This window comes from Ochlerotatus camptorhynchus, unplaced genomic scaffold (genome assembly GCF_037179485.1).
Source record: "Ochlerotatus camptorhynchus isolate MF236.1 unplaced genomic scaffold, CSIRO-AGI_Acam_v1.1 ptg000370l, whole genome shotgun sequence".
In the NCBI taxonomy this organism is placed as follows: domain Eukaryota; kingdom Metazoa; phylum Arthropoda; class Insecta; order Diptera; family Culicidae; genus Ochlerotatus; species Ochlerotatus camptorhynchus.
Genome location: NW_027040858.1, coordinates 1,102,886 through 1,129,567, shown reverse-complemented (window position 1 = coordinate 1,129,567; position 26,682 = coordinate 1,102,886). Strand labels below are relative to the sequence as shown.

Here is a 26,682-nt window from a genome sequence, read left to right as displayed (position 1 = left end):
GGCCTCGATGATAGTGGTGCGGATATGGGACAGAGTGTGGTATTTTATTCCTTTCTTGACGACGACCGCAACACCACCCCCCCTGGAGCTGGTGCGATCAAGCCGGATATTGTTGTGGTCAGGCAACCAGAAGCTGTCACCGGACTTTAGATGGGTCTCGGTTAGAAGGCCCACGTCGATGCTGTGCTTGCGGAGGAAGTCGACAAGCTCAATCTCTTTTGCTCTTACAGAGCAAGCATTCCAGGTGACGATACTTAGCGGTTTAGACGCCATACTGGATGATGAACTTACCGAGCACTTGGATCTGTTCGGGCTTATTGCGGCACTTACGAAGAGCACCGGACATGTTGACGAAGATTTCCATCAGTTCATCCGCTGAGAACAGATCGGGGTTGTTGTTTTGCGCTGTATAGGGTAAAGGGCTCTAATGTTGGCCTATGGATCTAAGATTGGGCCCATCGCTAAAAATCTGCTATTTATCAATTTTATCTAGATGAACGCGTCATACTAATGGTACTAACGGTACTAATGGATATTTTTGGTCGCTATTGAAAATTTTGTCGATTGCTGAATTTATGTAGGGGCATTACATCCATTCCCACTATTTCAGCAGATTCGTAATGTAATATCCTATCGATTGGCGTATTTGGATTTTATTATCATCTTTAAATGGCGAAGTTACAAGCGTTCAAAACCTAACACTATTTCACCACACATATTTGTTAATATGCACCTTAGTATAGTCGACAAAAACGTAGTTCTACATCAAAACACTAACAACATTATGCACATTGTGTTAAAAAGCCCTATTTGTACCCTATTTAGGTTTAACCAAAATGTGTAATTTTTAAACTAGCAATGCTAAAAATATGTTATTTCTCTAACAATACGTGTTATAATTTTGATTCTAACTTGTTTGCTAGAAATTATGTTAATTTCATTACATCCGGGATCTAAATTGAAACAATCGTTGTTACAAAAATCTGTGTAATAACATAACACAAGATACAATAATTTTGCTATTTCCTTCTGGTCGGGATGCAATTTTCCAGGCACTCTTACTCGTACACCTCCGAGTCCATCTTCTTATTTGTGTCAAAAACCTGGGTTTTTCGTCTCCAGCTGCAAATCCCTTGCCAGATGATGACTTTCAACGCCAATTTAACAGCTAAAACGAACTTAAACTTGCCAGATATATTTTTTGCGTATATTTGACATTTTCGGCACTAAAAAAGGTGCAATTTCAAAACAAACTTCTGCCGATTAATTCTAGAACCGACTGCTACCTCGTCCCCAGACGCCATTTGTTTGTTTACCGCCGAGTATTGTTCGCACCACTCCACACTCGAAGGCGAAATTTGTTTTCGTCTGTCAACCTACGACATTTCAGTTAATTATGAAATCCGTTAAAGAAAAACTACAACTGGCACAGCTCCGCCATTTTTGGTCGCCTAATGAAATTCAAAACCAGGTCAAAAAAATAAAACCTTGCCTGTTTTCTTTCAGTCTCAGCCAATAAGGTAATTCCGGTAAAACTTGAATATTTGATCTTTTGACATTGTTTGGTGTCAAGTAAATCTCATCATCCAAAAGCCGTGCAAATTTGAAAACTTATCTCGATGTTTGCTTTCTTGCAGCAAACACTGAGTTGCATTTTCAGCATCGTAAATTCAGTAGATCGTCAGCTTCTGTGCACAGGACTCTTGTTAAGGAGGGGAATTTTTTTTTCTATGGTGCATTTAATCTGGGGATGGGGCGTACTCCAAAGTGCGTGGTGGATGGTGCTGTCCACCCACCACTGTTTCCCTACTGTTCAATTTAGCTAATTTTATTTATTTTTTGCTTCGGTGGTGGTTCATCTTCTGCAATGCAAACTGCTTTCCAACAGCCAATGGAATTGTCAATTTAATCCCATCATTCTCAATATACCTGATAACAATCACCAACTGCTCGTGGTGGCAAACAATCGCTCGTCTCATCTGCAATTATTGCCAATGGTTTTCCTCGCAAGGTTTTCGCAATGTTCCGCAACACGGAACGTCCGTCTGTACCCGTTCAGTCATACTATCGGTAATGTAGGATGTGAGGCATAGCAGATTGGTGGTTGTAGAGCGACCGCCAGTAAACCCGTGTTGATCAGCACTCAGATACTGCTTGCTGTGAGAGAGCAACGGTTCCATAATAACAAGCTCGAATAGTTTCGAAACAGCACTCAGCGATGTAATTCCACGATAGTTATCCACGGCTCGTTTGCTTCCCTTTTTGTGGACAGGAAACATGTGTGCACATTTCCAGAAGGATGGAAATATACCACTGGAGAGAGACATCCGGAATAGACGGTGAAGTGGAGTTAACAAGCAAGCAATATGTTTCTTCAAAAACACGGACGGAACTCCATCGGGTCCAGGGTTGAAGGACGATTTGAGCTGCGTTGCAGCGTTAGAAATCATCTCAACGTTGACATCAATTGCACTCAGCGTTTGACCATTTAGTGGGATGTTCCTGGCTGCGAGGGAAACATGGTCGTCACTTAGTCTCTCATCAGTGAACACACTGGCAAAATTGACAGAAAAAAGGCGACAAATATCCTGCGGAGTGGAAGCGACTTCAATTCCATTGACGATGGGAGGCCAGATTCTCTGCGTTGCTCGTTCACGTAGTTCCGGAAGGATTTCGGGTGTAGTTTAAGGTTACGCTGAATACCTCGTTGAAATCGCAGAAAGCATCGATGACTGGCTCGCTGATACTCGTGATTAAGCCTCACGTAGTGATGTTTCAGAGGAAGCGTGCGATACTTCGTAAATCTTCTCAATGCTGCTCTCTTGGTCGACTTCAACCTACGCAGCTCAATCGTCTGCCAGGGAGGGTGAGAGTCTTTGCGTTGAATTATTTTCGGGACGTGTCTGTCAATGACATATGCCAAGACATGAGAAAAAGTTTGCGCAGCGGCCTCAACGTCGTCATGATCGAAAATGTTCTCCCAGTCCATGTTTGACAACACATCTACAATGCTTCGATGGTCGGCCTTTCGAAAGTCATTAGAAACCGCAGCAGGAAGACTATCGAAATCACGAACGAGATTGTCCTCAACAGTGACAATCAGAGGAGGGTGGTGCGGAACAAGCTTAACTGGTGGACAAGGTGCTGTGGATATGAACGGAGCATTGTCCTGAGTGCTCACGAAGCAGAGGTCCAAACTACGGTTGTTCTCGTTGACTACGTAGTTAATTTGAGAAAGCGTTGCTACGCTATAGTTATCGAGAAGGCCGATAGCTCCTGCATGAAATACAGAACGTTCTGGATCTGGATAGAGGAAGCCGCTATGGGATGGTCTCCACGAAACGCCTGCTAGGTTAAAGTCCCCAAAAATTAATAGCTCATCAATTGGAGTCGCTCTTTCCATTACTGTGAAGACTGATTGACAGTGAGTCTCGATGAGTTCAAGATCACGAACTCGATCTGGTGGCATGTACAATGCGCACAAAAATAATGTGCGATCGCCCAGCTTAATGGCTGTCCAAACCTGTTCCACACTGTTCCACGATTCATTTTCGATTGCTCTCGCCTCCAATCCGGAACGGACAGCCACAAGAACGCCACCACCAGTAGATTTTCGGCTGTTGTTTGGATTCCGATCGCAACGAAAAACCTCATAATCGGATCCGAACACCTGGCTGGAAAGCGTTCGCGAATCGAGCCACGTCTCGCATAGGACAATCACATCATACTCTATGCAATTCTTCTTAGAAGTCCTCTGGAATTATTTTTAGAACTCTTCTTGACTTTTACTCAGAACACATTGGAACTGAAATTCAGAAAAAAACAGAATTTTCTTGGAATATTCTCCAGAAATCTTTAGGAACAGTCCTCAGAATTCAATATCCTTGAGGTTCTTCTCGGATTTTTTTAGAACTCTCCTAAGAGTTCATTTCAGAAGTCCACTGGAAATATACCTAGAACTCTTCATGTTTTTTTTTTCCTTTAGAGTACCAGAAATTTTTCCCGGAATGAGCTAGAAATTATCCTCGGAATTCCCTTGAAATTTTTCTCAACATCCCTCTGGAATTTCATTCAAAATTTGATCCTCCCGGTATTCTTTTTGAAATTATCTTGAAACTATCTGCAGGATTCACTAGAAATTATTCGCAGAATAATCATGCAATCATCCCCAGAAATCGTTTCTTTTGGAACAGTCAATACCTTTGAATTTCTTCTCGGAAGTCAAATTTAAGTTGTCCGTCCATTCACCAAAACATTGTAGTTTTTCTACCAGAAATGTTCAATAAAGCTTGGCCCTACATTCACTAGAACTGTGCAATTTTCAATTCAGCTTGCCCCTCCATGTAGTAGATTGTTGCAAATCTTACACCCGAAATTTTCAATACAAACTTGCCCCCAGGTAATTTTAGACCAGAAAATTTCAATTGACCAGAACGGTGTAAATTTTCCACCGTTAATGTTCAATAAAAAATTGCTTCTCCAATCTTCTGATTCGTTCAGATTTCCTTTTTCCATTTTCTACCAGACATTTTCAATATAGCTGGCTTCTCCTATCATCAGAATGTTGCAAGTTTTCCACCAAATAAAGCTTGCCCCTATTTTCGGATTTTTCATCATAAATTTTCAGTAAAGCAGCTTCCCTCCAATCATCAGAATGGTGCAAATTTTACACCAGAAAATATTATTAAAATTTGTTTCTCTATTCAGCAGAAGGATGCAAATTTAAGACCAAAATTTTTCCGAAAAGCTTGCCCATCCGTTCACCAGAACGGTGCAGATTTTCCACCAGAAATTTTCAGTAAAGCTTAATTTTAAATAAAGCTTGTACCCTCATTTACCATATCAGTGCCAGTTTTCCGCCAGAAATTTTCTGTTCATTTCATTTATCAGAGCGATGCAAATTTTTCACCAAATTTTATTTAATAAATCATGGTCCTCCATTCACCAGAACCGTGCACCAAAAATTTTCAGTGAAGTTTGTATCATCATGCACCTTTGTGGTGCAATTTTCAGGCTTTGCCTCTTCATGCACCAAAATGGTGCAGGTTTTCCACCATAAATTTTCAATGAAGCTTGCATTCATTAGAACGATACAAATTACGCACCAGAAAAATAAATAAACCTTGCTTCTACATTCACCACAGTGTTGCGAACTTTCCACTAGAAATTTTTAGTTAAATGTGCACCTCCAAATTTTTAGTGTGATTCAATTTTTCCACCGGAGTTATTCATTTTGATTAGTCCCTCCATGCACCACCACCTTGATGATAATTTTACCACAGAAATATTCAGTAAAAAGCTTTTACTTCGATTTACCACCACGAAAGTAAAATTTTTCAACCTTAAATGTACCCTCTTCTTTGAACCCTCCATGAACTACCGAAAAAAAATTACACCAGGATTTTTTAGTATGCAAAAAATTTCATTGAAGTTTGTCCCTTCATTCAACTATGTGGTGCAATTTTCAGGCACCATCTCAAAGGAATTGACGCAATAAAAGGTTTCCAGTGCCCTTATATTATGAAATGAAGTTATTTTACCTTCAAATCAAGTTATCAAGAAATCAATTCCCCGAAACATAATTTGTAATAAGATTTTATATTCAAATTTTGAAAATGTGAAAATAAAAATCTTATTTATAAAAGAGGAGGCAATTGCCCCACCATGCCCCACCCTGTGCACGCCATCGCTTCCGTGTACCAGAGAAAATGCGAAGCCTGGACTCAATTTTCAGGATACTTTCTTGAAGAAATTTGAAGGCGATTCCTTGAAGAGTCCAAAAAATTGCATGCCCCATAACTTCAAATTTTTCAAAAGCCCAAACCTCCGATACCGTTGCGACATTGCTGATGAAATTAGAACCTGCCCGTTCCAGTTTCATTGTTGTATGTTTTGTTGGAGCTGATATTTGAGCTCTTGAAATTTCGAGCTGATGGTAAGATCAATCAGAAATAAGGTTTCAACAGCCATTCACCTTTTGAACAAGTTGTACGAGAAAAGACTTCCCCGAAACAGGGCATGTCGATTGAATTTCAGAAGTTTTCTTAATTGTTTGTTTGCAAACAAACGTCTTTTAAGTGTCGAAACGTTCGCAGAATTGGAAAGCCGCTCACGAGCTCTGACGACATTACGATTCACTATTATTTGAGTTGAATGGTTTCCTCTTTTCGATTCAGTGAATACACTCTACGAAAAAGTCATGTAAATGTTAGTGCCCTGCGTCCGCTTTTATGACACACGAATCAGTTGTACGAGACGAGAAAATCATTTCGCACTTTTCCGAACACATAATCGTTTGCTTACGTTCCATGATTTACGTCACATGTAAAAATAGTTCTTTTAAAGTGTGTACTTACGTAACTAAAACTTTGGTTTCCATCCAGAAATGTGCTTTCCACGAGAAAATCTTAAATGGATTCTACTCAACCGGAAGATCGAATTTCCAATTATTTCCAGCTTGTCTAAAAGCCTCGCTTCGCGGTGCTTTTCCTGCTAGCCGCCGAGACGCACGCCTAACTCCATACAATTTACATACATCGGATTTGAAACCCAAGATCCCACCGGTGGGTGTTTATTCTCGAAATTCCACATGTGCTGTTTACGTCCCAATCTAACTTTAATGAAACCATTTTCTAATTTTGAAATATTGCGCGTCATGTTGTCAGGAAAAGGCGCGCTTTCCACTGACTGATTCAACCCGCCCCTTCTCCAAAGTGGAAAATGAGATGATGTTGATGAAAGGTTGTAGAATAGGACTTTTCCCCGTGAAGTACTCCTACATGGGCTATAAATTTGTAATAAGACGCTTTTCGGGGAAGCTGAAGACTGACTATAAACTGTTTAATTAATCGCATGCGATTTTGCTCCTTTCCAGCTGTTCCGTTAATTGGGAGTCCCAAACGACGAATGCCACCACGTACATCATATTCCTGTTCGTGTTCGGCTTGGTAGTACCGCTGGTGGTGATTATCTATAGCTATTCGAACATTGTCGTCAATATGAAAAAGGTGAGTGCCGATTTGAGCTTCTTTGGCTTAGGTTATGAACTATTACAAACAATTTCCCCCCAGAACGCCGCCCGTGTGGGTCGAATCAATCGAGCAGAGAAGCGCGTCACCCGGATGGTGTTCGTCATGGTGATCGCCTTCATAATCGCCTGGACGCCGTACGCCGTGTTTGCGCTGATCGAACAGTTCGGCCCAACGGAAATCATCAGTCCGGCCATGGGCGTCCTGCCGGCCCTGATAGCCAAGTCGAGCATCTGCTACAATCCGATCATCTACGTCGGTATGAACACGCAGTTCCGGGCGGCCTTCAACCGGGTTCGGAACAACGAATCCGTCGACAATAACACGACCACAAACCAGAAGGACATCACCAGGGACACCAGCAAGGAGATTGTGGAGTGCAGTTTCGACTTTTGCCGCAAGAAGCGGCTGAAAATCAAGCTGAAATCCAACAACAACAACAACAATAATTCCCGCCAACCGACGGTGATCGAACCTAGCAGTACCAGCAATGCCGACGACGTGGAACGGCCAACCCAGGTGCAGACGATACTGAACTCGGTCAGCGGTATCGAATCACCGCGATCGACGGTGACCGGGGCCAAAAAATTGCTGCGGTCGGATTTCGAACTATCTGTGATCAGTAGCGGAAAATCGATTCTCATCAAATCGAACACGTTCCGGTCCAATCTGGTGTAACGAAGGAGCATGGGGAGGAGTGTATGCGAGGGCCTTATCGAATCATTGTGAGTACATCGAGATTTAGATGAAATGCCAGCAGTTAGGATCCGTAGGAAGAGTAGAGAAGGTGGAGAGTTATTTTAAACTAGTGATAAAATCGATACAATTTGAGGGGATGGGTACGCCGTAGATGCTAAGAGAAAAAAAAATGGTGAGGTGAGAGGGAAAATCTGACAACAAACCGACCACGAACGCTAATGCTGAAATAAGTTTACAGAAAAACAGAAATCCTACGCATACATCCAGATTGATTGACAAACTTCCATCCGCACCAGATATGTTTGTCAAGCTTGAATAATTATGCATCTTGTTTTCAGTGTCAGCCAACGGATGATTGCCAGCCAGTTTTGCTTGCCTCTCTATCGCTATGACGCGCTTGTCAGATTCAGACACTATGACGATCTGCGTCAAACTCGCAGCCCACGTGCTCTGGAAAGCGATACTTAAACCCGCAGCGTGATTCCGATCAAATGCAGTGAAACAGAAAGAAGCTTGTTAGCACGATAGTTATAATCAGAATGGATTGACTCCCGACATTTCCCTTCTACTATTTACATCGGCAAACTACAAATAAACTATACATCCTACATTGAAGCGAGCTTCAAAGGAAATTCGTTTCACACTTTCACCCTCGAAGTTCGACGGTTCGGAAATTTAACTAGGGGAATTTACGTATTCTCGTCAATCAATCAATCACGCACATATATGACGTGTCTGTTTGTTTACATTCATCTGCTGCTTGCTTCTCTATCCATTCGAATCGACAGAATTCTTCAAACTGTTAGAAAGCGTTTTTACACCGCCCCGAACTTCTCAGGTGAGTGTGACTATTGTTGGCAGCCTCTTTTTCTTCGGCAACCTTCCCATTAGAACTGCGTGTTAACCAGCTGTTCTATTATCGGCAACTTGAAATCAACCCCATTTTGTAGTACGTATGCTTCATTTGAATAAAAATCTGGCATAACAGGACTGCTCGGACGTACAAATATAATCACATTGAAACTGAAAAACTAAAGAACCGTTTGAATGCAATCAAGGAAGTGTGTTGATGGAAAACATAGTGAAATTAACGTTTTAAGTTTTGTTGCCGAAAAAAGTCAATGGGTGCCGAAGCCGACATTTACCCTACTTATTTCTCTCTTTTAAGAATGCTTCTACAGCCCAACCAATGGAAATGCAAGATTATTTTATAGTTGAAAAATTTGTGGTAAATCACCCCAATTATAAGTTCTGCATCATGAACTACAGAATAATTTTTAAGAATTTTTTTTTTATTTGGAATTAGGCTCAAAGCCGCCGAAAGGTATACGGAGCCGAGGGATTAAGCAATTTTTTAGTAATTATAAATGAGTTCTTCATTTTTCTCCGTGTTGTTCATCCTCGCCTGTAGCGCTTCGTTTTACCCCGTTCCCCCAATGTTCGAGCCAAGTTGGCGGTACTGCCCGTCCCACTGCTCCCCTCTTGATAATTATTGGAATCTGGCATATTGTAGAATTCAAGATGGCAGATCTTTAATAAAGATACTACATTACAATCCCAGATAGAGGCCACCGAAAAACGAATACGCGTTTCAGACAATAACGGTAAAAAAGGAATACAGACTTGATTGATTTGAGCAATTGATGTCACTAAAAAACGATACGACATTTTATTTCTAATGTGAAAAAACGGAGATTTCAAGAATTTAGGAAATTAATCAGGTTTCTTCATTACTATAATTTAGATGATCTAAATGTGAAGTCCGAGATTGGAAATGTTATTAAATGTATCAGAATTTTAAGGTTTATCAAAGTGACATTTATTCAATAGCAGCGCCTCCGGTGGTCGGATTTGTAATGTTTTGACAGCGATTTGTTTTGTAAGTACATGTGTTTCAGTGGCGAAAGTTTCGATACGTGCAGTATTGAAAAGTTGTATTAAGGAAGAAAGCAAAATTTATGCTACACACCATCGTCGAAAACCCGACGTGGTCAATTAGAAATATCGCGAAAAAAAGGAAAATTGGATATGTGGGCCATCAGTGCATCCGAACACACCCCTGCAGCGCCAAATAAATCGCCAGAGTGAGAACCATTAAATCTTCAGCCTAATCAAGAAATTCGGGCGTATGCCGTCAAGAAGCCTATGTCAGTGCGTCACGCTTTTTGAGCTCAGGTAGGGGTCGTAGGGTCCACAAGACCAACGGTATCAGCAGAATTCCTCGTGATTGATGAAGGCCGGCGATCGTTACTCGGAAGATCGACGGCAAGTGAGATGAGGTTATTGAAAGTGGGATTGACGGTTAAAGGCCCACGCACATTAGATCCGGATCGGACGCGTTGCGGCAAAGTGACAGCTAAATCTATTGTCTAACTGTCAAATTTACGTCAACGCAACGCAAACGGATCTAATGTGGGTGGCCCTTAACAGTTGCGCGAACTCTAACCTGTTGGAAATATTCCCGAAGATGCCGGGAGTGAAGGTAAAGTTTAGTGTTGACAAAACGATCCCACCCGAAAAAAAAAACGCCTACTATAACGTACCAGCTGCTTATCGAGAAGGAGCTAGGAAACGTCTGGATGAAATAGAGGCTCGTGGCATTATCGAGCGGGTCAGTACAGGACCCGAATGTAGATTTTTCACAAAACTAGATCTAAGTAATGCCTTCTATCACCTCGAACTCGCGAACGAATCACGTGACTTGACAACGTTCCTAACAGAAACCGGGATGTAGCGATTCACCCGCTTGATGTTCGGCGTGAATTGTGGCCCTGAAATCATTCAGCGAGAAATGTGCCGGCGGCTAGAAGGGGTAAAACACGTGATAGTTTACATAGACGATGTAAGCGCTCCGTTCAACAACCGCTAGGGTATTGCAGATTCTAAAAGGCAACAATTTGACCTTAAACGTGGAGAAATAAAGACAACAACAAAAACTAAATCAAATTCCTTGGGCACGAGTTGGATGGCAATGGATTCCACGTAGACGAAGTCAAAATCAAGGACATTCGAAAATTTCGACGGCCAGCTACCGTCTCGAAGCTTCGTAGTTTTTTGGGCATAGCATCATTTCTTAGCCCCTACATTAAGAAATTCGCTGTATCCACTGCCCAAACCTGGTGTTGGAGTCCAGACCAAGAAAAAGCATTCGAGGCAGTGACGGAGAAGATCTCTAATTGCACAACCACGTTGGGATACTTCTCAGATCACTCGATGGAAGAGGTTCCAAAGCGCTCCGATCTCATTCTGGCGATGCAGGGGTGTGTTCAGATGCACTGACGGCCCACATCTCCTTTATCGGGCAACACGTTCTTCACATCGATGTTCTCAAGCGGTTCCGTGATTGCAAGAATGTGGCCCGGAAGATTCAAAGCACACGTCGTGCTGGAACTTTGGATCGGCAGTTGAACTGGAATATGTTGAAATATATGATGAATGAACTGGAACTGGAATATGTTGAGGTCGATAAAGAGAAACCCAGGACTTTCGGATCGGGATTTCACCAAAAAATACGGTGCCAGCCGTAGTACCGTCCGGAGGATCCATCTGCGAGCAGGTTACCGTTCATTCTATGCTGATTTGATCAACTATGAGTTCTTTTGAATGCTTTCATAGCCCAACCGGGACTTTTAAACTTTAAAATACTAAACAGAGAAGAGGAAGAGCGCCATTCATAATGTTCCATCAGTTCGCTTTGTTAGCTATCGATAGCTGAGACATGAAATACCTTGGTCAACGAGAGTTGAACCTAGACCCTCACTCTAATAAGCCAAACTCCTAATCACTGTTTTATCCCATCGTGCTTTTATCAGAACTTCTAAAAGTTCCCACAATTTTCATGAAGTATATGGAACTGATTTGAAGGTTGGAAACTACCCTGATGAACACTGAACTTCCCTTAAAATATTTAAACTCTCCTGATTTTCTCTGGCCTTCCCAAATGCTCCCGGATTTTTACTGAAATTCTACGAAGCTCCTGAAGTTTTAACAAGTTTCCTGAAACTTTCGAAACTGTAACATCCCTGCCCCCAGAAGTTCTCAGCACTACTCTAGAATTATTGAAATTTTCCTGAAGCTCTTTGCACTATCCTGATCTTAGTAGAACAGCCCTAAGAATCTTTTAGTTTTCTAAAATATCTGAAAATTTGGGAGCATCTTGCAATTAACTTCCCTGAATTTCTCCAACTCTCGAAACCGCCCGGCTATTTATGGAGCTTTATATAAAATATTCTCACATTTTCCTGATGTCCATGAAGTCTTCTTGAAGATCTCGGAATTCTCGTGTCACCTTTCAAATAAACCAATCTACATTGATCGATTCTCTTCATCGACTTTCTCTTTAGTTGATAACTCGGCTCCAATAACATGGTCAGCTGTTCTTATTGTCCAATACGCTTAATAATACTTTCTTTTAACAGACTATACAGAAAAAAAAAACTAGCACGCAATATGAATGCAGCAAAGTTATTAACGAAAGAGAGAGTCGATGAAGAGAATCGATCAATGTAGATTGGTCTATTTGAAAAGTGACGCGAGAATTCTCCTGAAATTATCGAATTTTCCGTAACAATTTCTGAACTTCTATGAAGATTCCGCTGATGTTCTCTGAACTCCTGTATACTCGAAGATAACCTGAAAATTCATAACATTCCTGAAGTTCTTTAAACTTCCCTTTGGCCCTTCGCTCATTTTCAACTTCTATTCAATTTTCCTACTGCCGTACTCTAGCCAGGGATGGAAAATCATTTACATTCATTTCGTGCATTCATTTACATTCATTTGCCTCTAACTTTTTTCATCAATAGAATACCCTTAAATGATTTTTGAAGTTTTTGTAGCTTTTGATATTAACTACAGCTGAACAATCTACCTACCCTTTTCAGACTATCCTCTAGCTAATAAATTATCACACTTAAAGCTTCATGTTAGATAGCATTTCCAGCCAACTCTGAAAATCGCAAACTTTACGTATGAAGTAACATACAAAACACGCAAACCAAAAATCTCTTACATTGAATGTTATAACGGATTCGTTTATTATTCAGTTCCAACCTGGATCGGGTATCAAGATTGGGTCTGCTTGTTTTCTGACAAACGTCAGTTTGCTCGTTTGTTTTTAAAACCTAGCTCAGGTTGAGGTTCGCACTGACAAAAAGTTCGGTTTCGCACTGATAATAAACGAATTCGCTATTAGTTGCATTTCCTATCATCAAATCAATACCGCTGCGAATGATATAAGTTGACCGCAAAGACGATGCAATGGTTTTTTTCCTTTTTTATTTCGTGTTCTGTCGACGCATTTATACGGCCAAGCTTTTTATTTATAACATTGTAGAACGACGCACACACTTGCTTCGATTCTCTCCAATTCTCGTTGAGCAGTAAAAGCATGCGCAATCAAATTATCGTTCTATGAGCGCTTCTTATTCGCTTTTAGCGCATCCGTATTCCGAAGCATGGAGAGAGCACAGGTCTGAGCATCGCAACGTTCGTGGTTCGAGTCCTATTCGGCATGATTCATTTCACTCACTAATACACTCCAAATTTTTCCGTCTCCATATTCTTGCATTGCATCCTCCGTTCATGCGGTCTCCGCGAACATTCTCCGATGATAAATCCCACATAATTGTAAGCGAATCTTACATCCCCTGGTTGGGTGTACTTCTTTGAGATCAGCTTAATTTTCCTGAAATAAAATCTAAATAATGTATGTAGTCCTTAAATTGTCAATGAAGTTCTCTAAATTTTCCAGAAACTCACCGAACTTCCCATACATTATCGAAACTACTTCTTCGACATCTTAAAACTTTCCCAAAAGTCTAGACCGTCCTGATGCTTTACTTCCAAAGTTTTTCCCTGAATTTCACAGTATTTTTTAAAAGTCTCAGTATTCCTCTTGTTACTTGAAGTTACTTGAAATTCAACGAAGTTCTTCCTTGAAGTTCCCGTAAATTTTCTGAAGTTTTGAAAACATCGTTGAAGCTCGCGTAGCTTTAGTATAATCTTCCCTGACCTTCTCGTGAATTCCCCGAAGTTTTCGGAGCTTCCCTGAAGTTTCCTAAATTTTCTAATGTTCCTGAAATTCATTTAACTTCCCTGACGATCCCGGAATGTCCCTGAAGTTATCGGAACATTCCTGAAATTCTCATAATATCCCATGCTTTTTCAAAGCTCTTTGAAAGTTTCTGAAATGTTCCTGAAGGGACTGCTCCCGGATCATCGTAGAATATTATGAAACTACCTCTAAAATTATGTAGACTTTCTTCCGGAGATTTCAGAACTTCTGTATAATTCTCGCAAATTTCTTGAAATTATTGGATCTGTCAAAGCGTCACAATTCCCTAATGTTCATGTAAGTTTTCTAACTGTTTCAAAAATCTTAAAGAATCGCTCGGAATTTTGCTGAAATTTTCCTTTAAAGTTAGATTATATTTGATTTCTTTATTACAGAGACTTTCAGCCATGGGCCATAGCTTTGCTTGTAATTAATTGAACTGCCCTTAGGTTCTCCGCCCGGTCGATGTGTCTCGGAGTTTCCCTGAAGTTGTCTCAAATCGCCTTGATGTCGCACATAATGCCGTCTGTTGGTTCGGTGCTGTGAAATGATCATAAACGGTCATAAACGGACACTAGACGTTCCGTCATTTCGTCACGGATACACAAAGGGGAACACGGAATACAGTTTTTCTTGATCAGTACTGCCGTATTTTTGGCGGGAGAGCCGATTTGGAGCTGAACAGAAGTGCAAATGGCCCTTATGTATTTTCTACGACTATTTGTTCGGCAGATTGTAGCTGTTGCCGAACAGTAAAGCATCCCTAGGCTGATAAGTAATTTTATAACATTGGCGTAAACACTCCTGAAGTTCTATGTACTGTTCTAACATAAATGGAACTGTTCAGAAAAAACATCCCTGAAACTCTCTGGACTTCAGTAAAATTTCCGTAATATTTCTGGTATTTTATTAAGCTCTCTGGAGTTTTTTGGACTATCTTGAAATTCCTGAAACCATAAGGGTTCTCGAAATTTTACAGAAACTAATGGAGCTGTCTTGAATGTATCAGAACTTACCCTTACAGATCATAAGACTTTCTTTTCCGAAATTCTCTTGATTTCGCTAATATTCTCTGGATATTTCTGAAATTCTCAGAACTTCTAAAATGATCCTGCAGTTTTCCTTAAGCTAATGGAATCGCCTTAAAATTGTTCATGCTTCCCTAAAGTTTCCAAAGTTTGCCAAAACTTTTCGGGACCTTCAGTAATGTCCCGATTTTGTCAGCTCTTCCAAGCATCTTTTTTTATATAATCACTTCGACACATTTGGGTCATTCGTCACTTGTCCGGGGGTGCAATTTGAACTCGTTACTTTGGCGTGAGAGGTATGGATGCTAATCTGACGTTTAACATTCAATAATTTCACAAAACCGTAATTCCAAATCTTTCTCAATCATCTTCAAGATGGATGTTTAAGGTACATGTTTGCGTAATAAGGCCACTGAAAACGTGCATGGGTTTCGTAGAACTTTAGAAAAGGTTTAAAAAATGGGGACTGGCAAAATCGGGTCATTACTGTATTTGCTATATCTGTCAATTTTGAACTCCACTTGAATGTCCACTTCGACTTTTTGTTCATATTGACATTTCTTTCCATTCGACCTTTTGTCGTACACTGAGGCAAATAAACATAAGATTTTCAAAAGGCATGACTTACGAATGACAGCAATGAATTCCATAAGCGTGACTTATGAACAATTATCTTCTTACACGAGGTCGTTCTTATACGCCTTTAGTCTTTCCATATCCCAAGTGTTGACAGACGAATGGTCAAGACACGGGCCCCGTATTCTCAACGTTCATGTTTCAATCCCAGTCTGCCTCATTTTAAAATTTTTTTCAACATCATTATTTTTCATATGTCAAATTAATGAAATTTATACCGATTTCTTGTGGCTAAAAAGCATATGACAATCGTATGAATATCGGTAGGTTATTTCGCTGGGTGTGCAAACAGGTGCGATAAATCGGAAAACTCCATAGATCCAATGACGTCTTCAGCAGTTTTATCGCACCCACGATCAGGCTTCAAAATAGCCATCCCCTCTTACTCCGTGGTTCCACTTTTCCCGCTGTACCATACGGGAGCGGGACATTTCGCCGAAGGATGTTTCGTTGAAGAGCAAGCCATTTTCTACGGTTTTGACTTTTCCCAAAGCTCAGTAAATTTTGAAATCAGTCTCGAAAAAAGATTAAGAAGGTGCGATTTATTCAACCTGGCAAGCTATTCAAATGTAATGCTTGCGTCTTTTGAACATGAGAAATTTTTAAACACTCAATGTATTACATTTTTATAAATGTATCAAATGTACAATCAGTGTATTACATTTTAGAAATGACACATTAGACAAAATGGGTCATTTCGAAAACGTTCCTTCGGCAAAATGGCACAGCCCTGTACCTTACTTCAGTTTCTTCGGAAAGATGATGATCAGGCAAAATTGCTATCGTGCGTATATCCTTCTTTGAAAGATGCCAGAAGCTCCTCAGATAAACCAAATCATCTTAAATCAATTTTACTTATGGTAAGTGAAAATTGTAGTGTACTCGAGTTTAAGTAAATTCTTTGCTAAACCTAACAAAAGCAAGCAAAACGCCAAAAATTTCAAAGATTATATAGGATCCGGCAGCTCTCAACAAAAGATCTCAAAATATAGGGTGCCAATGAATTGTGTGGGAAAAAAGTGATCATTGAATTTTTCTAGCACAAAATGTTCATTGCGTCGAAAAAAAAGCCTGTGCAAAATTTGGACTCAATCGGACAAAATTTGAGTTGGCACAAAAATCGTTAAAGTTTGAACTGTTTCCATTCGAAAAATCTCCCTTGAAATTTCGGGTATGGTTTTTTTTTATTTTAGATTTCGACTGACTTAAAAATGTTTGAAACGTCAAGAGCCAGTGTTGACTCGATTTTTTAAACTTTCAAGGAATTTAAATTATTTCCAGAATTACATGACACAAGTATAAGTCTCATATGGGTCATTCCAGCTCAAGTGGGTACTCCCTCTGTGGTTGATGTCACCGATTTGAGACAAACTCGGCCATTACGCTTATTTTGCCATTCTGAAAAAAACGCTTTTTTTTATTTTACTCTAAAGTGCCAAGATACTTCTGGGCTACAACCCTGGATTTTCGAGATTTAAAAAAATCATCTTTTAGAAGAGATTACTCCACAACCAAATAATCTATTCGTGATCTTAGGATGTCAATGTGAAGGTTTTTTAATGAAGATTTTTATAGGTCTACCACCTTTTGTTTTTTGTCATAGTAACTACAGTAAACAGGCTGATTACCGGAAGGTATCCATATTATGCCCTATTTTCACCATGGACGGGATTTTTTATTTCTTAATATTTAGGGCTCAAATTTTCACCACACTTTGAAAAACTCTTCTACTTGATGTGTTTCCAAGGGCAAATTATTTGGACATATAGTTTTTGAGATATGACCATGTTCTAGGCAGAATTCTCACTATATGAAATGATAACTAGCTCATTTATTTACTTCTGTCCATAATTTAATTGTGGTCCTAAAAGAGAAAAATGCGTTTCTATGGGATACAGCCAAAACGTGCTTTAGAAGTACGATGAAATCAGATAGATTAGCAGGTATATAAAATTTCAGTTGTGGATGACAGCTGCTACTTGAATAATACCCTTATTTGAGCAATTAATTTATTTTTTTAGCTACAATCTCACGAGCAAGAATGCTTTTTGCAGTGGCGTCGCCCTAACCTCAATCTACCTGTTCAACAACTCTCAAAACTTAAATAAATTTAATAAAATGGCTTTCAATGGATACAAATCAGTGAAACTAGAAGACCCTGTACGATTTGAATCTACAAGTATGACCCTAAATACCGTTTTCAAAGTTGGTGAACAGGTAAAAATGAGGTTACGCGACGCCACTGGCTTTTTGTCTTGTAGTTATAAAGAAAAATAAACGTTGAACCTTTATTATTCATTTGTTGAAAACACACTTTCCACTCATGAACGTAACTGTCATTTTCTTCTAATAAGAATAGAAAAAAAAAAAACAAAAAAATATTAAATAGCATTGATTTTCCACCAGAAAAGCTCAAAACAACCACTCACTCATCTCAAAAACAATTTGTCCAAAACATTTGCCCTTCGAAACACATCTAGTAAAGGGTGATACGGTCAAAATTTGGTCAAGGGAAAACGCGTGTAAATCGGTGAAATCGTTTATTTAAAAAATCAAATTAAATTTCTTTTTCAAGTTCAATTAGTATAAAATTCAGGAAAAATATTCAGTTAGGCTTCCGCTTTTCCAAATCCGAATTGCCAGGCCTTACGCTTGACCCCTGCCATCAGATATTGTACAGCCACCTTGTCCACCTTCTTCGCCGCAGAAAGCCAGTTTGCCTTGAACTGCTGCTCGCCCTTAGCAGTTTTTTTGGCCTTCTTTAGGTTCCGCTTGACAATAGCCCAGTATTTCTCAATTGGGCGGAGCTCTGGCGTGTTGGGAGGGTTCTTGTCCTTGGGAACCACCTGCACGTTGTTGGCGGCGTACCACTCCATGGCCTTTTCACCGTAATGGCAAGATGCCAAATCCGGCCAAAACAGTACGGAACAACCGTGTTTCTTCAGGAAAGGCAGCAGATGTTTATTCAAACACTCTTTCACGTAAATTTCTTGGTTGACAGTCCCGGAAGCTATGAAAATGCTGCTTTTCAAGCCACAGGTACAGATGGCTTGCCAAACCAGATATATCTTTGCGAACTTTGACAGTTTCATGTGCTTGAAAACATCTGCTACCTTTCCCCTTCCTTTTGCCGTATAAAACTCCTGTCCCGGAAGCTGCTTGTAGTCGGCTTTGACGTAGGTTTCGTCGTCCATTACCACGCAGTCAAACTTCGTCAGCATCGTCGTGTACAGCCTCCGGGATCGCGCTTTGGCCGTCGTATTTTGTTTATCATCGCGATTTGGAGTCACTACCTTCTTGTAAGTCGATAGTCCGGCTCGTTTTTTGGCTCGATGCACGGTTGTAGACGATACACCCAGCTTATTTGCGGCATCTCGGAGAGAGAGGTTAGGGTTTCGCTTGAAACTACCGGCAACTCTCTTTGTCGTCTCAGCGGCTTCCGGTTTTCGATTTCCCCCCGATCCAGACTTCCTGGCTGTCGACAAACGTTCCCCAAACACTTTAATTACATTTGTAACGGTTGATTTGGCAACTTTTAGCGATTTTGCCAACTTTGCGTGTGAGTAGCTCGGATTTTCGCGATGCGCGAGCAAAATTTTGATACGCTGCTCTTCTTGCTTGGACGGCATTTTGACAACTGAAGAGTGAATTCCAAAATCAAAATAGGAGCAACATTCTACACACACACACCTTCAAAATGAGGGGTGTTCAGGTTTTTTAAATGCAAAATTGAAAGAAATACGTCAAGTTGATATTGACCAAATTTTGACCGTATCACCCTTTAGAAGAGTTTTCCAAAGTGTGGTGAAAATTTGAGCGCAAAATATTAAGAATTAAAAAAATCCCGCCCATGGTGAAAATAAGCCATTTTTTGACCATTTTCATACCTGTCGGTAATCAGTCTGTTTACTGCAGTTACTATAAAAAAAATAATCAAATGTGGGTGCACCTATATAAATCTATATTAAAAAAAAACCTTCCAATTGACATCCTAAGATAAGGTTATTTGGTTGTGGAGTAATCTCTTCTGATAGTTGAAATTCGAATCTCGAAAATCCAGGGTTGTAGCCTAGGAGGATCTAGGCACTTTAGAGTAAAATAAAAAAAAGTCGATTGTTCAGAATGCCAAAATAAGCGTTTTGGCCAAGTTTGGCTCTGTACCCACTTGAGCTGGAATTACCCATATAGTAAATTTTTGACAAAAAAGTTTTTTCTATAGATAACACTAGATCTTGACGTTTTATGCATTTTTAAGTCATTTGGCTTAAAAATAATCCAAAAAAATTCCCAAAAAGTCGATTACAAAAATGTCATTTTAGCACTAGATTTTGACATTTCTCAGATTTTCAGGCATAAAAAATTGATTTGAGAAATTTAATGTATCCCTAAAGAGATTTTTCAGATAAAAAAGGTCAAACTTTGACGAGTTTGCGCTACCCCAAATCATGTTCGATTGAGCCAAACATTTTGGATACGGCATTTTTCCAAGGAAATGAACATGTTATATACGGTCAGATTCAAACATTATAATAGAGGGCAGGCGAAAATGTCCATAGGCAAAAAAAAGAAAGACATGAAAGTTAGATGCCGAATTATTCACCGCTGGCAAGCACCTGAATCAAACATCTGGCTGAACCCATTACAAACCACAACCGAACCTGCTTTGAGTAGCTTTAATCGAAACAAAAACCAATAGCTTCTTCGTAGAAAGCACGAGCCCACTTTCTTCGAGGAAACCCAAACGGCAAACGGTCTATCCCTACAAGAACACCCTACACCAATCGAAAAACAAAACCGTGCAATGCAATACTAATGCAACCTTGAAATGAGCTTTTACTTTACGGAAAGTCTAAAACCTTATCTTAAGATTAAAATGTAGTTTCTCAAATACCTATCCTAAGAGTAGTACAAACCCCCCTTAGAGCTAAAAGCAAAACACACCTGTTGAGAATGCCAAATACATAAACTAAATCTGTCAAGCTGTCAAACCTTATACTACGCTATAGTGTCACTGTCTGTCGTAGAGTCGCTATCATCGCTTTCAACCACACTTACGTCTCGATCGATAAGCGCCTATCTTGTTTTCCTTTAATTTGCTAACTCGTCTCCTTAACACACTCAGATACAATACAAAAGGAGGGTACGAAGATGGCCGGAACAGAATTGCGATACGACAAATAAAACGAAGATACTGACGATGGAAAACGGACGAACTACACACAAACACACAATGAAACCTCATGAATGTGATATTAAATTGTAATTGTTAGCAAACAAAAAAAAAGAAATGGAATGCTGACGGATGAAAACGATTAGTTCTAGTAATCAAAAAAAGAGGAAGCCAAAAAAACGATGGAGTCAAAATGGAAAAACTTAGCGATTCCATCTATTCAAATACAACTCTAACTGTGCGTATAGTTCTTAATAAACTAACATCTCCAGTTTAGTAGTAAAAAAAAAATGGAAGGTTATTCATATCATTCACTATTTATAATAAAAATCGAGCTATTTACAGTTCAGTAAATAAAAGTAGATTTAAGAGAGAGAAATTTTCCACAAGGATAGTGCCAACGAAAGAAGAAGAAAACGAACTACACAAACAAACAATTGACAGTGACAAGGAAGGGACATTATGGGGATTCATTACCATAGCAACAAACTGTAACATATGAATGGACGATGAAGTCTATTTATTGTGCTCAACGCGAAGCTGAGTGTCGATGTAATATACTGTGCGGTATTGAGATTTCAATTTCAATAATAAAAATTAAAATCTAGGTGTCAAACTAGTGAAGATAATTTAAAATTTCCAAATCAATAAAGGTATATTTAAATCAGATGCCATCGAAGATTTTCGAACTATCTTTGAAAGAAATTCCATTCACACGCAGGTAAGTGCGTAGCTTTATAGTGTTACATCTCAGCAACACCCCCCATAGCATGTAATGCAGTGTATTGCGTCATCCGGTGTGCCCTGTTCAAGCTCTTGGATTACCAACCACCAACGAGCGTTCCACTATGAAACTGAAAATGAGTTTTCACCACATTCCCGGTTACAAGATATGCTCTTCCCGAGAAGAAAGAAGTTACTGACTGAATAGCAAATTTTGATTTGGAAATCTGAAGAACTCTTTCTGCTACTACGTTGATTGATATAAGAGGATAAAAATCAAAAACAATGTGAGAAAACCTATGGACTAGTAACTTAATAATAACAAACTCAGTTATTGGTATCTCTCATCATGAACACCCGAGCAGGACAAACTAATTTATGAATACCTAATTCTGATCCTGATACCAAAATATTGTGTTGATCAGCCTTACAGGTAAAATACCAAAAAGTGCAAGCGAAATACCCACCACTTTCAACCAATTACGCTGTTATCATAACAGAATTTGTTATTATTAAGATATTTTGAAGATACTTAAATATTTTTTTTTGCTTTCTAACTGTCATTATAATAGCATATTATGTTATCATAACAGAATAAGTTGTCAGTATGTAATTAAGATGATTTATTGAGCAACATACCTATAACCGAATAAGATATGATAGCAAACTTTTGTATCATTTTTCCATGCACCTTTACCCGGGTCTACCATCTGCACTGTGCTTAACGTTCCTTGTGGAAATTTAATAGCTCCGCATCGTTTCTTGAAATCTTTGAAAAGAATAAATAAACAGGAAACGCCCTTGTTCGACTACGGTTACCATTCTGCACCATGCAATTCGAGTTGAACCTGGAACTGTATTCAGTTTCAACATAGTACTGATTTACTGAATACAGTGAACATACATATGATTGCAATTTGCTTTCGCTAGAATCTTGTATCAATTCCGTCTCAGTGGAGGCAACTCGTGCTTTTGATCTTGGCTCGCATGGTACACGTTTACGGTATCACATAAAAGATATGCTATCAATACTCAACAAGCACGCAATGTGTTTTGTATAGAAGCAATGTGACCACAAACATTCCGAATAATTTTAAAACATTGCGTGCGGATCTATTTGCTTTTTCTGAAGGAACTACAGTACTTTCCCGTTTTTGTCAGCCCCATCTGAAATTTTAGGCTGACAAAAACGGGAAGCTGACAAAATCGGGAAATTTTCTTTATCAATATTTTAACCATCAAAATGATTAAAATTTAAATTTAAATGGAATTACTGATAAATGTTTGCTATTCATACAACAAAGGGTACACCGAATGTCTCGAAAAGTTTGCGTACGGTTTGTTGAGCCGGTACGTACTGTTCGCTTTCCTTAAATTCCGCTTGGTTTTCAGCGCTGCAACTAAGGCTGAAACTCCATATCTCAGGATCAACGTAAATACACTAGCCAGGAGCCGTTCCGAGATGTTCGGTATGATTCTGTCTACCGCGTTGATGGCCTTCGATGCCTTCTCGTAGGCGTATTCTACGTCCCTGTGTAACCCGACAGCCTTACGAGTTTCCCGTTTTTAGTAAAAATGGCTTAAGCGCCACTCCCGAGGGAGACCATCTACCGAGACTAGGGTTGCCCGACCATATGAGACCTTTCAGGGAAGGTTCTGTTCTTCTCAAATGAATGAGCGGGAAGCAAGTTGGCTGTTGATCGATTACGGTAAGGACGGGAATGCCCACGACCTATGGTCGTGAAAGAATCAAATAAAAGAATGAAGCATTCACGAAAACGATTTCTGCCACCGATGAATTGCTCTCGCGGATTTTATCATCACGGGCAGGCTTGACACAACACTTCGAACGGATCCCGTTCGAATAGAGAGAAATCCTGGTTGGTTTCGGGGCCAACTTCCCCAGTAAAACTCTGCAAAAACTTCAAAAGAAAACGATCGGAAACGTGAAAAAGCCTTACATTCGCTTTTCTAGATCACTTTGGGAAATGATGAACAAAAACTTTTTATCTGTAGTGTGTTGGTTTATTGAAAACGCCTCCTATTCATCTTCAAACTACCTCTTGTTCATGATGGTTTATTTTCGTACTTCTACGTTATCGACAATTTATTATTCTAGGCCTATCTCAAATTCATTCCCTCTAGTTAGCTATCCTTTTCTTCTTTCTTCTTCTGGCGGTATTTATCTAGTGTGCTGTGCGACGAATGGTATTCATTTTGTGTGTGCTACAAAAAGCTGTTTGGCGTTACCGACGCTTGCGCGGATCGGAATGGGTAACGGCTGAATGAACAGCGGCCACGCTAGCGGTTATGCTATGCTAGGGGCTTTAACTCACCATGCGCATGGGAATTTTTGTGAACATGCATGTTACTCACGTTTTGACTCGCTACTTGCGTGGAGGAATTGGCGGTTGCTCGATGATGCCGGTTGAATCCACGTGTACCACACGTGATACTCCTACGGACTCCGAAACTATGCTACTGCGGACTGCACATAGCCGATGTAGTTTTCCAACTACGCCTCACACGCTGAGTTGTGGTCTTCTACCTAGACGGGGTACGGCCGTCGCATCGATGGTCGTCACCGTCGACGGGAAACTGCGGAAAGTGGTTGCCGCTGAAGAGGGAGGTCATCGGTTCGAAACCAGTGGGTTGCTGCTCACTGTGCCTAGGGCGCGGAAACCTTTTTGCTGCCCTTTTCCGGCCTCTGGTACCACCGGGTGTTCTTCGAAGCTGGAAAATGGGGTCGAAAACGGTCGCTGACTGATGTGGGTGGTGTGACGAGCTTCGCAACTTGCCACAAATCTGCCAAAGAGAAATTCCGTCGCGTGGCATTCAACATCTGCACACTGAACAAAATTATGCACACAAAATTACCTCGGTTTCAATACACCTTCGCACACTCCTAACCGCCGAACTAACGCACTAAGCACTTTCTGCTCTAATTTCGAAAACTAACGAACTAATCGAGGGAATTTATAAAGAAAATCTAAATTAACAAACTTAAAGACTATTTCACGTTTACTAATTCACCTTTAAATTCACACCACGGCGCGATTACTGAAACTCGGACCGCTCTCGCCTCTTCCACAAACCAGAACGAAGTGAAAGAATCAAGTCTGAAGGTCCTCAGATTAGGCGCAAGAATTGCAATCTTCGTCGCCGGAAATTACGTGAAATCAACGAAGTTGACTTTCACGAAGTTCAAAAAATCGCCTTCACGCATACTAATTTTTTGTAAAAAAATACGAAGGAAGGCATTCTCCTTCTATCAAGTTAACGCATATGCCAATTCGCTTCCCACCCGAAGTGCATGAAAGGATGGGACGGGTCAACAAATCCTGAAAGCAGAATTGTGCAGGTCGATGTCCGTGCGTTTACGCGTGGTTTGCTTAGACTCTTCGTTTGGCTATTGACGAGTGCACGGATGGATTTGAGTTCACTCACTCGACAAAAAGTGACACAACAGCGGGGCCCTGTTTACTAACAATGAACACATATGTGTTCATTTTTAGTAAACAGGGCCCCGCTGTTGTGTCACTTTTTTGCCGAGTGAGTGAACTCAAATCCATCCGTGCACTCGTCAATCGAATTACGCTTTGGCGCCCGAAATGGTACAGAGAACTCATTTACCATCTAATGAACATTTCGGTGAGTGAACTTTTTGCGAACGCTTCATGCGTCAAGGGGTAATTCGATGGTGTTTGAAAAATTTCAATTAATGTACAACTTTTTACATTTTGATTTTTTATAATATGGCACCTGCCACACCTTTTGAAGCCAAACGGTCGTAGACCATCACTCCCAGGCATTTCAACACGCACTTCTAGTTTATTGCGTGCTCCCCAACGGTAATTTCTGACCGCTGCAGTGCTTTAAAGTTACTGATCAATACCACATCGCTTTTAGGTTTATGATTAGGTTTCCAAGGGCCTCGGTCACCAACATTTCCATCTATACCAGCGTCTTGCCTGTTACCGTAAGACGACGTCATCCGCAAAGCCAACGATCTAAACTCGTTTGGGTAGCGTCAGCGTTATACCGTTGTTTGAAATCACGTTCCAGAGCGTTGGACCAAGGATGGAGCCTTGTGGAATTCCCACCGTGATCCTAGTCGATCTCTGTCCCATATTTAACTCGGTTCTGGAAGTAGCGTCGGCCTCCCAGCTGAAGCTGTTGAACGAATTCTGAACGTCCATCGTTATCACGGCGTAATATCGATCTCCTCTCCATGTCTGTTTCGACGCCTTCTCGGCTCTCTCGACAACTGTCCGAATTGCATCCACTTTTGCTCTTCCTTTTCGCAATCCGAACTGCCTCTCCGACAATCCTTGCTCACTCTCCGTGCATTTCGTCAGCCTGTTTAGGTTGCTCCTCCCCAAGAGTTTTCCGAGTGTATCCAGCAGGCACTGCTACGCGTTGCTCGTTGGTGACTTCGTCGTTATCTCCCTCTCCGTCTCCGTATGATGTAGGTGGCCAGGTTGTAGGATCGTGCTTCGAGAAAAGTCCTTCCACGATGACTTTCAGGTTCTCTAAGCACATTTCAGCGGGCATGACTTGACATCTGATCTTCGTCATGCTTCTGTTCTTGCTCTCTGAACACGTCTTCTGGCTCTGAGACAACTGGCGTGGAGGGTGCTAACTGCCTCGTTGCAGCAGTAAGCTGGAGGCCGTCTGTTGTTTAGCTCCAGTTTCCTCGGCATGCTCGTGTCACATGCTCTCCCTAACGATTCTGTCAACTAGTCTTCCACTTCAGGTCGCAAGTTATTGTCCTCTGTACTGCCACAGGATTCGGTTGGCAGTTGCCATATCGGATCGCCTGATGGTCACTATGGGTATATCCTTCACACACTCTCCAATTCATGTTTTCCGCCAGCGGCGGACTGCAGTCCGCATAAAGTGACGTCGATAATGGATTCCCGGCCATCTCTGTGAAAAGTGCTGGTGGTGCCTTTATTGAACAGCCTAATTTCCAGCTTCACCAGAGCTTCCAGCAGAATGTGTCCTTTTGCTGCGTTGGTACATCTGTTTCCCCACTCCACTGCCTAAGCATTGAGGTATCCTCCGATGATTACCGGTCTTCGTCCGATCAGCTCTTCGGTAAGTCCAACCAGCGTCTCGTGGAACTGCTCCATCGTCCATCGGGTGCTTAGCAACTGCATATGAGTATTCCGTTTATTTTGGCGATCACGAAACCTTCTTCCTCAGTTCAGCTTCGAACCTGTTCGGATACGGTTGTGTATAAGTTTATTTCTGTTTTGTGCGTGCGTTCGCTGATTTTGCCAGATTAGCGCTGGCACTCTGCCTCCCGGACGGTTATACGTGTGTGATTGGTGGTTTTCT

At 40.7% G+C, this 26,682-nt stretch overlaps 1 protein-coding gene across 1 annotated transcript in view; it reads left to right on the top strand.

Moving 5' to 3' along the window:
- LOC135710093 (vertebrate ancient opsin-like) overlaps positions 1-8,274 on the top strand; it is a 146,646-nt gene extending 138,372 nt beyond the window's left edge. Inside the window, exons 5-6 of the mRNA XM_065232570.1 lie at positions 6,875-7,007; positions 7,071-8,274. Coding sequence (XP_065088642.1) covers positions 6,875-7,007; positions 7,071-7,706 — 769 coding nt within the window. The 3' untranslated portion in view covers positions 7,707-8,274. The remainder of the gene's footprint in view (positions 1-6,874; positions 7,008-7,070) is intronic.
- Positions 8,275-26,682: the final 18,408 nt, after the last annotated feature.